Source organism: Mobula birostris, chromosome 1 (assembly GCF_030028105.1).
Source record: "Mobula birostris isolate sMobBir1 chromosome 1, sMobBir1.hap1, whole genome shotgun sequence".
Lineage (NCBI taxonomy): Eukaryota > Metazoa > Chordata > Chondrichthyes > Myliobatiformes > Myliobatidae > Mobula > Mobula birostris.
Genome location: NC_092370.1, coordinates 151,490,999 through 151,503,345, shown reverse-complemented (window position 1 = coordinate 151,503,345; position 12,347 = coordinate 151,490,999). Strand labels below are relative to the sequence as shown.

At 40.7% G+C, this 12,347-nt stretch overlaps 1 protein-coding gene across 4 annotated transcripts in view; it reads left to right on the top strand.

Annotated features, from left to right (window-relative positions):
• ubr1 (ubiquitin protein ligase E3 component n-recognin 1) overlaps positions 1-12,347 on the top strand; it is a 288,023-nt gene that overhangs the window by 84,381 nt on the left and 191,295 nt on the right. For all 4 annotated transcript variants that reach the window (XM_072264036.1, XM_072264044.1, XM_072264054.1 and 1 more), the window contains exons 7-11: positions 1,661-1,723; positions 2,422-2,545; positions 8,755-8,862; positions 10,745-10,833; positions 11,988-12,086. In XM_072264036.1, the coding sequence (XP_072120137.1) occupies positions 1,661-1,723; positions 2,422-2,545; positions 8,755-8,862; positions 10,745-10,833; positions 11,988-12,086 (483 nt within the window). The remainder of the gene's footprint in view (positions 1-1,660; positions 1,724-2,421; positions 2,546-8,754; positions 8,863-10,744; positions 10,834-11,987; positions 12,087-12,347) is intronic.

The window sequence follows — 12,347 nt, the reverse complement described above, 5'->3', positions numbered from 1 at the left end:
TCCTGAAGTGAAGAAATACCTCGAAGAGAAGAGGCTGCCATTCAAGGTCCTCATAATTGACAATGCTCCCGGCCATCCCCAACCTCTCGGCTTCGCCGAGGATAACGTGGAGGTGATGTCCTGCCTCCTAACGCTGCGTCCCTGCTGCAGCCACTTGATCACACACATCATCAGGTGCGTTCAGGTGACTTGCACCCGCCTCACCTTCGGGGGGATTCGTGCTGCACTTGACGCTAACCCTGACTGCAGCATCATGGATTTATGAAAGAGCTTCAGAATTGCAGATGCAATTGTGCTTATTGCAGAGGCTGTAGACACCCTAAAGCCTGAAACAGTCAATGTATGTTGGAAGCCATTATGGAGTGAGGTAGTCAATGATTTCAGGGGCTTCCCCACTATTGATGTAGAAGTCAGAAATATCTTGAATGTTGGAAGAGAAGTTGGTGGGGAAGGCTTCTCTGACAGCGAGGACAATGTCAAGGAACACATAGAAGAGCATAGAGAAAACCTTACCGACGAGGAACTTGAAGATCTGCTGAAATCCTCTACGGATGATGATGCAGAAGATTTAGCGGAGGCAGAGTCATCAATTTGGACTCTTGAAAAATTTGCAGCAGTTTTTCAACAGGCGCAAGTGTTAAAGGATATGATCCTTGAGTACGATCCTTCAATAGAACAAAGCCTCTGTGTCACCGGAGGGATAACAACATGCCTACAACCACTGCAAGATTTGTTTGATGATGCAAAGAAAAAAGAAGAAACAGCTTCCTATAACAGTGTTCCTAACTAAAGCATCTCAACTGTGAAGCCTCAACCTTCAACGCTTGAAGTTCCTCATCCCTCAACCTCCACAGATCCTGACATTAGTATTATTGAGCCTCTTCCAAAGCATCATTGTTCCCTAAACAATACAGTAGAATGACATAGCATTTACATTGTATTAGGTATTATAAGTAATCTTGAGATGATATAAAGTATGCGGGAGGATGTGTGTAGGTTATATGCAAATACTACGCCCTTTTATATAAGGGACCTGAGCATCCGCGGATTTTCGTGTCCGTGGGGGGTCCTGGAACCAATCCCCCACGGGTACCGAGGGATGACTGTACCTGGAAAAACTCAGGTCAGGCAGCATCTGAGGAAAGAGAAATAGTTTATTGGGTCCAATAATGTAACTGAGGAAGTCTGATGAGGAGGCTTTGGACTGAAATATTAGTTGTTTCCCTTTTCAGAAATGCAATCTGATATGCTTAGATTGTCCAGCATTTTCGATTTTTATCTCTGGATTAAGACTTCTGAACTGACCCTTGTGACACACTTTATATAGTCTCTATCCTTGCCTTCCTTGTCTGCATGAAATTTTTGTCATACTTTTCAAGTCTCCTTTACTCAAAATATTAAGTATCTACCATGATAGATTTCTGCATGCTTGTGTAAAATAATGCACATAAGCACAATCATTAGCCAGCAGCTTAAGAAGTATTACCTTGAGAGAGATCTGATCACTTAATCTGGAATAAGCTGTTTGTAGTATTAGTAAACTAGCAAATAATTGTGTACTGCAAGTTTGCTTCTATATTGAGTCATGTGTACTTGTTGTTTTTTTGTTTCATTGCAATATAGTTCTTTTCAATTTGGCAGTTTTGTGTTTCTTCTCTAGGGTCGTAGAGCTGTAAAACATGGAACATTGCTTTCGTGTCAAGAAACAAAGCTTGAAGTTTTTGTACGTAGTACCATTTTTTTGCACTATGCATCCAACACACATTGTTTAAGATAACTGCTCAACAGCTGTAGGAACAACCCTATTTTGCAACATGGCAGTGATTTAATAGAAATCAGTGATGCATGCCATGAAACAAAATTATCATAATGTTTCTTGGCTGATCAGCCCCTTTGACAAATACCTAGTTACCTTTTGGTTTTCTGTGAGGAGAAATAGACATAAAGTGGTCACTAATGAATCCCAGGAAGAATTCTTCAAGCTGCTGTGATGTAGAGAATGAATTATCACAAGGAGTAAATGAGACAAGGAGAAGCTGGAGGGAGATGCATAAGGGTGTAAAGTTAAACGTAATTTGCTAAATTATTAATGCATGTATGCATTTCTAAATGACAATAAAAGAGGACTGAGTGTTCTCATAATCTAAATGAAAAGTGGTGGGAGAATGAAAAAAGCACATGTAAACCAAACAGGCTGATTCATGATGTTATGGAGAGCATGTTGTCAGTACTCAGATCAAGCAGCAGTTGAAGGAGGATGTAGATTGATATTTCAGATTGCTGACATTTGATATATGAATGAATTGCTGAGTAGTTACTACCATTGTAACAATAGCACTGATACAACTAATAAATTCGTTTAAATGTTTTTGGGCAATCTGAGGAGAGTATTACAATGTTTATTGCGAATTTTTCTTCCAGAATATTTTAGACAGTGTCTTGCAGTCACCTCTTCATGTTGAGATTCTTCACTCAAGTGTTGTATCCCATCAGGCATTTGCTTTGCGTCTTCTCTCCTGGCTTAGCCACCTTATTGGTCGTTCGGGCAAGTACAAAACTTTGGCTGAATCTTTTTTTAAAAGAAAGGTGTTGCAATAATTATGGGTAATTTTAATCTTTACATAAGTTGGCACGTATGTATTCAGTGTAACACACACAAAATGCTGAACGAACTCAGCAGGCCAAAGAGCATCTGTGGAAAAAAGTACAGTTGACGAGTCCTGCTGAAGGATTTTGGCCCGAAGTGTCAACAGTACATTTTTCCATAGATGCTACCTGGCCTGCTGAGTTCCTCCAGCATTTTGTGTGTGTTGCTCGGATTTCCAGCATCTGCAGGTTTTCTCTTGTTTGTGTATTCAGTGTAGATTTTTATTAGAATATGCTGTTCAATCAACTAGACAACATACTTTAAATCAGCTCATCTGCAATTAAACAGGGTGGTTAATTAATGATCTTACAGAAAAATGGGAATGCTTAAAAACCAACAAAGAATACCTAACAAAGGAGTTCCTAACCTGGGGTTCACGGACGCCTCAGTTAATGGTAGGGGTTCATGACGTGAAAAAGATTGAGAACCCCTGGTCTAACAGAAAGTAGAGGGTGAAAGTAGATTATCAGGATAACCTAGAAAATAGAACATAGGAAACCTACAGCACATTACAGGCCCTTTGTCCCACAACGTTGTGCCAACCATGTAACCTACTCCAGAAGCTGCCTAGAATTTCCCTACTACATAATCCTCTATTTTTCTAAGCTCCATGTACCTATCTAAGAATCTCTTAAAAGACACTATTTTTTCTGCTTCTACCTTCACTGGCAGTGCATTCCACACAACCCACCATTCTGTGGGCACGTGTTGTGTTCTTGAGCAAGGCACTTAATCACACAGTGCTCTGCGACGACACTGGTGCCAAGCTGTATGGGTCCTAATGCCCTTCCTTTGGACAACATTGGTGTCATGGAAAGGGGAGACTTGCAGCATGGGCAACTGCTGGTCTTCCATACAACCTTGCCCAGGCCTGCACCCTGGAGAGTGAAGACTTTCCAGGTGCAGATCCATGGTCTCGCAAGACGAACGGATGCCTTTTATACCACTCTGTGTGGAAAAACTTACCTCAGACATGCCCCCCCGTACCTACTTCCAAGCACCTTAAAACTATGCCCCCTTTTGTTAGCCATTTCAGCCCTGGGAAAAAAAGCCTCTGGCTATCTATACAATCAATGCCTCTCATCATCTTAAGCACCTCTATCAGGTCACCTCTCATCCCTCATCACTCCAAGGAGAAAAGGCCAAGTTCAGTCAACCTATTCTCATAAGGCATGCTTTCCAATCCAGGCAATAGCCTTGTAAAACTCCTCTGCACTCTTTATAGCGTCCACATCCTTCCTGCCATGAAGTGATCAGAACTGAACACAGTACTCCAGTAACTAAGGTCTTATATAACTGTAACATTACCTCATGGCTGATGAAAGCCAACACACCATACACCTTCTTAACAACACAGTCAACCTGCGCAGCAGATTTGAGTGTCCTATGCACACGGACCCCAAGATCTCGCTGATCCTCCACACTGCCAAGAGTCTTAACATTATTATTATATTCTGTCTTCAAATTTGACCTACCAAGATGAGCCACTTCACACTTATCTGTGTTGAACTCCACTTGCCACTTCTCAGCCCAGTTCTGCATCCTATCAATGTGTCTTCAACACCTCCAGCTTTTGTATTATCAACAAACTTACAAAGCACCCTTCTACTTCCTTATCCAGGTCATTTATAAAAATCACAAAGAGGAGGGGTCTCAGAACAGATCCCTTCAGAACACCACTGATCACCATCCTCCATGCAGAATACGAACCATCCACAACCATCCTTTGCCTTCTGTGGTCAAGCCAATTCTGGATCCACAAAGCAAGGTCTCCGTGGATCCCATGCCTCATTACTTTCTGAGGCTCACATTGGGAACCTTATCAAATGCTTTACTACATCCACTGCTGTACCTTCATCAATGTGTTTTGTTACGTCTAGGAGAAAAAAAAACTACCAGAAAGAGTAGATAACAAATGGTAGCTCCATTAAATATTGGACGCTTTGAGAGCAAGACTGAATAGATAATGGTAGGAAATAAGGAAATGGAGATTTTAAACAAATCCTATGTATCTGTCTTCATGGTGGAAGACTCTTCTTCCCGAATAAAATCAGGGCAAAAGGGAGGAATAAGAAAATTGGGCAAATTGTTATTAAGAAAGCTATAGGGATTACAGACTGTCAACCTCAGAAGTGGCTGCCACAATGATAGGTGCACTTGTGATTTTCCAAAGTTTCTTAATTCTGGAAAGATCAAACTGAAATGGAAAATTCCAAGTGTATCTCTTGAATAATGTTGAACCATTGTAAAGAAAAGTCAGTTTAGAACAAGTACAGAACATATTGGAAATACTGAACAGGCAGTATTTTTTAGAGGGAGAAGCAGTTAACATATGATGGTCTTTCATCAGAACTGGGAAAAATTAGAAGCAATTTTTAAGTAGAGCAGAAGGGGCTGAGAGGTGGATTGGGAATGTGGGAAGAATGAAAGGGTAGGTCTATGATGGTGTGGAGAACTGGAGAGACAGTAAGTGATATCACAGGCCAGCAGAGCATGGTAAAGGTCCATCTGGAAATTGTGCAAGTATGAGTGCAACCTGAAATAGAAGTGTGGAAATAGATGAAATATGATGGAGGGTCCTGTCAACTGTGGTAGAAGGGAAACCAAAATTCATTAAGGAACATACACAAAATGCTGGAGGAACTCAGCAGGCCAGGCAGCATCTATGGGGAAAAAAATACAATTGATATGTTGGGCCAAGACCATGTGTTGCTTGGATTTCCAGCATCTGCAGATTCTGTTTGCGTTCATGAAGGAAGGTATTTTAGAGGTACCTATGGGAAAGTCTCATATTTGGAGTAGATGGGCAGAAGAACTGAATGACCCCAGTGGAATCATTACAGGAGAAAGGTGGGATTGTCAAATTAGATGTGGGAGAGTAAGCTTGTTTGTAATGGATATTTGATTGAGTGGGTTGGGCTTTTGTTCATCAGATTTGAGAAGAGTCAGACACATCTTATTGAAACTTAAGTTTCTAAAAGGACTTAGTTGATATGAAGAGGAAGTTTTCTCCATTCAAGAGGGAATCTGGGACTAGGGCAAAGCTTCAGAATAAGAGATCACCCATTTAGGAAAAGAGGATGAGGAGGATTTTCTCCTCTCAAAGGATCTGTGAATCTTTGGAGATTTTTACCATAGATGTGGGGCTGAAGTCGAAGTCAGATCACTTACCATTTTATTCAGTGGTGGAACATGCTCAAGAGCAGGGGTCCCCAACCTTTTTTGCACTGCGGACCGGTTTCATATTGACAATATTCTTGCGGTCCTGCGGGGGGAGTTGGGGGGGGGGTAGGGTTGCCAACGGACAAGAGTAGAGCCAAATACATTGTTTACACAAAGAGACTACAATGACCATGAAGCCTTGCGCGGGCACCAGTGCGCATGCGTGCTTTGCGTATGCGTGTACGTGCCGATGTTTTCCACAAATCATTTCTGGCCATTCTGTTCGGGTGGGGGGGGGGTGTTAATCACGACTGGAATATAGGTGATAAGTGGCTAATACACTCAATTTCGTTTCTAAAAGGGTTTATCTAACGAATTTAATATTAAACGCAGCGCATATTTTACTCATGTGAATACAGCAATAAGTCAATTATCGGGGAGGACAGGGGAGCTTGAAGTAAGTGTTGAACAAACTTCCAGTAGAAGTGGTAGAGGCAGGTTTGATATTATCATTTAAAGTTAAATTGGATAGGAATATAGACAGGAAAGGAATGGGGGTTATGGGCTGAGCGCAGGTCGGTGGGACTTGGTGAGAGTAGCATTCGGCATGGACTAGAAGGGTAGAGGTGGCCTGTTTCTGTGCTGTAATTATTATATGGTTATATAAGTAAGTCAATAGCATCATAACATTTTAAGTAACTTCTGGATATTAAACACACAGGACATATTTTCCCTGTATGAACATATAAAAGCAACACACCAATGTCGCTGAATCAGTGGGAGCCCTGGGCTTGTTTCCCTGCAACAAGATGGTCCTATCGAGGGGTGATGGGAGACAGCGATACTGGAAGGGGGTTCCTTATGTCCAGTCTATTCCGCAATTAGTTTTCCTTGCATTCATTGCAGAGATATGTTGGAAATGGAAGCAACATTTTCAGTGCTTTTGTGGCTATCTCAGAATATTTAGCCTTGACTTTGATCCAGAATGCCGGCAGAGATGTTATGTCAAACATACTTTTCAGCCCGCCGTCATTTGCAAGCTCAAAGAGTTGATCTTCTTCCCGCACTGACATGGATGACGTGCGGGTAATGACCTCGTGTGTGTAATGGCTCAACAGTGGGCGTGACTGGGAATGAGGAAAGGTGCAGCTGACTCGTATCACCAAATCATATCGTTTCCTCGCTGCCCGGTAGCGCATGCTTTGCAGCCCGGTATTGATCCGTGGCCCAGTGGTTGGGGACCGCTGCTCGAGGGTATCAGGATGAAGGGTCTCAGCCTGATACGTTGATGGTACTCTTTTCCATAAATGCTACCTGGCCTGATGAGTTCCTCCAACACTTTGTGTGTTGCGTCTGTTGTCTTCAAACACTTGCAATATAATGACATGTGTGAAAGAGATTTGCAAACTTGTATTTCTATTAATACTGTCTCTTAGACCATCACTGGTGATCAATAGTTTAGACCCAACATAATGCACTGCCAGACAGACATGAATATCTTAAGAAATGTCTGCCTATTTCTGTTAATAGATAGCTTCAGCCTGAAATTTTGTGATAAGTTAGGTACTCAAAGTTGCACCTAGTCCAAAATCTTTTATCTGACTGTGTGAAACTTTATTGGGGTATATATTATCCACTAATCTATTTAATCTTTCTTTTTTAAATTAACTTGATCAAGTTAGAGAAACAAGGTGTGTATTTATTTTAAAGCAGCATCAATTCAAGTATCACCTCCTTCACAATACTTTCCTTTTTATTGCAGTTAATTGTACATGCAGGTTAACTTCCTGGAGTTTAATGTCTTCACCTGCTTGGATATGTGGTCCAAATAAGTATTTCTCCAGTCCTTATTAACTGGATGAGCCGTTGACTTAATGCACTTTTCTCCGCCTCTTGAGACTACATGGAAATGCAGAAATGCATAAATTTAACAAGCTTGACTGCCAAAAGCATTGTTAGGATAAATTTGCATCATTTAAAGATTTTTATAAAGTGCTCATAAGCAGGGCCAGCTGTTATTGCCACTATAGGAAGTTCCACTATTTCAACCCAGCAGCAACGAAGGAACTTTGGAGTCTTTACATTTCATGTTTGTGTGAGATCTAGAGGATAACTTGCAGACAGTGGTATCGATTCTGCTAGCTGCCTTTGTTCCTCTGCATGCAGAGGGGGTAATAGGTTTGGAAAGTGTTACAGGAAAAAGTCATGGTAAACTGTTGAGATGGTATACACAACAGCAAGGACGCAGTAGTAGTGAATGTTTAAAGGTATGTCAATCAAGCAATATGCTTTATGGCAGGGGTCCCCAACCTTTTCTGCACCGTCTTAATATTGACAATATTCTTGCGGACCAGCCGACCGGGGTGGGGGGTTGGGGGGTTGGTTATTAATCACGACCGGATATAGATAATAAGTCAACTATAAGTCACTTATAAGTGACTAATACACTCAATTTCGTTTCTAAAAGGGTTTATCTAACGAATTTAGTGTTAAATACAGCATATATTTTCCCCGTATGAACATATAAAATCATTGCAACACACCAATATGACTGAATCAATGGGAGCCCTGGGCTTGTTTCCTTGCAACAAGACAGTCCCATCGAGGAGTGATGGGAGACAGCGATCCTCGAAGGGGGTTCCTTATGTAATGACCTCGCGTGCGTTCAAGTTCCAACAGTGGGCGTGACAGGGAATGAGGAAAGGTACAGCTGACTCATATCGTTTCATATCGCCAGATCATAATGTTTCCTTGTGGCCTGGTAGCACATGCTTTGCGGCCCGGTGGTTGGAGACCAATACTTTATGGGATCAAACTATGAATGTTGTTGCAACAGCGTTCATCCTGGCAAGTGGAATTATTCCATGGGTCCATAGTCTGTTAATAGAAAGCGTTTTGGGAGTTTGTTTGAGTAGATACAAAATGTTTGTTCTTCTTTTGTATAGCTGGATTGCGTCAAATTTTCTGTGAAGTTGTACTTCACCAACCTCCAGGCTCGGATCAACCTTGCCTGGTCAGCAAATTAATGTTAGCTGACACCAAATTGTGGAAAGGTGAGTTAGTCAATATTTTGGTATTTTCTAATTGGGTCTTAAACATCCAATTCTAATTGATTAGGCACAAGATATCCACAAATATGTTTATACTGTTTCCTGTGTTCTTAAAAGAATTTTTCTTTCTCATTCAGAAGACTGGATTTGACATAATTTTATTTAGTGATGCAGAGCGGAGTAGGCCATTTCTGCCATGCTGTCCCAGCAACCCCATAACCTCGATTAACCATAACCTAATCATGGGACAATTTACAGTGACTGACTAATCTACCCAGTATATCATTGGACTGTGGGAGGAAACTGGAGCACCCGTTCCATGGGGAGGATGTACAGAGCCGCCTTACAGAATAGTGCTAGAATTGATCTCTGAACTCTGGAGTATCCTGAGCTTTAATAGTGTCGCGCTAATTGCTTCACCACTGTGGTGCCCTTTGGTTGTTCTGATGCTCAATAATTTCAAAATGAATATGCCATCCTAATGCAGGATTGTATCTGAAATGAGTTCCATTCTTAACTTTTCTCCACTTAACTGAGCACTTCGGATTGAGTTCTCACTTGAGGATAGCACTTTAGAGGGTATTGTTGGGATTGTACCTGCAATACTCCATGCAGATTTGCTCTCTGTATGAAACAAAAGATAAGTATGGATGGCATGTCAAGCAAAGTACATGTGACAAAGAAAGACAATTTACAAATTTATTGCCTTGCATGCTAAGTGTTTCCAGCTTTCCCTGTTTTTTCAGATTTACTGCATCTGCAGCTTTTTGATTTCTATGCATAATTTTCACTTGATTGACAGCTGATTTGCTGAAGAGGGCATCATTTGAAATAGATTCATTTCATGGTTTCTTTCACCACCAAATCTGATGGTACTTCGTGGAAACCTTCATAGTAGAATTGTTGGTTAACCCACTGACCGATCTGTTAAATGCTATCTGTTTTTTGCTGGTGCTGTAACAGTTCTCCCTTCTGTTTGCATGAACAGGAACCTATAAAATTTACAACTCTAGCTATGCTTTTTCTTTATTATGGGGCACCATCGTAATGCAGTGGTTAGTGCGACATTATTACAGCTGAGGATGGTCAGAGTTCAATTTTGATGTCGTCTTGTGTTGTAACATGAATATAGCCACCGGAGAGACACTGAAGCTAATAGATATAGAAGTGCTTTATTCAACAAAATGAGACAGTCCTGGAGGAAGAGGCCCGTTTGAACCAATTTTACATGACATTGATCTTTAGCATATAAAAAAGGACAATTCTGTAGTTTCAATGTACTGAATTTTCTCATCTCCTCCTTCATCCCCATGCTCCAGACACCCAAAATGAATATTAATCAGCTTTGACTGGTTTGCAATTAACTAGTGTTCGCAGCTTCAGGAAACTATTGTCCAGAGATGCATTTTAAATTTTATCTACAATCCCCATTCAGGTCTAATGATTGGTTGCTGAAGTTAGTTGCTGAGGTTAATATTTGCTACATACTTTAATTCCAGAATATGCACTAACACTCTGTTAGCAAGTTTGTATGATCTTTCCCATGTGCACATGGGTTTACTCCCACTATCCAAAGACATGCAAATTAGTAGGTTAATTAGTCATTGTAAATTGTCCTGTGATTAGGCCAGGGTTAAATAGGTGGGTTCTGGGCAGTGCGGCTCAAAAGGCTGGAAGGACCTGTAGTATTCTGAAGTGCTCTGAATGGAAAACGTTTTGAGTGTTTGGATGCATTTGGCAATCAGAATGAGCTCTGTGCCCATGACTGCAGAAATTAATTAATTTCATTGAGCTGTAGTTTTTTAATCGTTGAGAACAAAAATGTGGCATTTGCAAAAGCAGAAAAATAAAAATACGATGTGAATGTGCAATTTTTTGAATGCAGGAGCTCGCAAAGTCTTCCATGAATTAATAGTGTGCATTTTGCTGATGGAAACAGAATACAAGCGACTCTTTGCTGTTGAATTTATCACAGTAAGTGTTATCATTTAATGAATTAAAGAAAATTTACACCACAGGAGACCATTTGTCTCGTTGTTTGTCAATCATCCCTGCTGTACTTCAGTCGGTGAGATTTGGAAGTGGGTTTGTATCATGTTTGCCCTGTATTCAGAACCGAGGACAAGTAGAGAGGATCAAAGCATAATATTTTTGTTGTAATAGCAAAACATAAGTACAGCAAAAGAACATTCCCTGGCTTAGTCAAATAATTTGGGTAATTCCTTAGACAAAGATGCCACATTTTTGGTAAACACAGTGGTGTTTGATAGTATAGATGTTAATGTGATATTACTATTGGAGAGGAAGCCCAGAACCAAAGATAGTAAGTATAGCATGATCATTAATAAATACAATAAGTGTTCAAAAGGAATTTCTTTACTAAGTTTGTGGTTGGAATGTAGAACCTGCAACTCCATGGAAGAGTTGAGGTGACTACAACAGATGCGTTTACCATGAAGCTCAGTGCACGAGGAAGAACCGGTGGGGATAAGGATATAGAAAGGGTGTTTCCATTGGTAGGGAAGTTTAGGATCTAAGAGTAAGTCCTCATAATTAAGGGATCTCCCTTTAAAACTGATAAGAGGACACATTTCTTTAGGTAAAGTTGGGCGGGGGGTTGAAATCTGTGGATTCACTGCCATGGAGGGCTGTGGAGCCAAGTCATAAGTGTATTTAAAGCCTAGTAAGTTTTACAAAACATTAACATGTTCTTGAAGTGGGTGGATTGTGATCTAATTGAACAAGTGAGAGAAGGGGAATTTGTCCCTGATCCTTCATCGGCCATTCCTATTCCCTTGTACTATAAACTTGATTACAGCTTGGACCAAAAATTGCTTTTGGTCCATGCTGTAATCAAGGTTACAGAGAGCTTGTATCAAGGAATAAAGGTTAGCGTTAGCGTATTTATACACTCGGGGCTAAATAGCATATTCATTGTTTCTGTAGGTAAAATGAAGTAAATAGTGAGTGAAACCTTGTATGGAGTGTCAACATCAGTATGAATTTTGTGAGCCAAGTGACCTGTTCCTGTGCAGTAAATTCTACAAATTTTTCACCTTGGTGGCTGGGCCAGCAAGTTTTTCTCTATGTGCTTTGTGATTTAAAGATTATCTGTTTATTCCCAACAGCATTACAAGCAATTGCAGCTTAATTTTGTGGAGGATGATCACGATCGAAACATATCTGTGACTGCTCAGTCTGTACAAATATTTACTGTTCCAACACTGGTAAGTAGGACAAGTATTGTGTGCACGTTCTGCGAACCTAAGGTGCGCAGGTTAGAACTTGCCTTCTCCGAAGATCATCAGGGATTAATGATTGACATTAGATAAATTACATTTGTAATGAAGATCAGTTTGAAACCTGAGCTGTTAATTGTTAATCAATGATCTGGCACCATCTTTGAGAGGAAAATCTCTTTGTTTCTCAGAGATGCTACAATTTTTGTTCCTTTTTCTCACCAGCTTATCTGTTCCTCAGCCTCACAG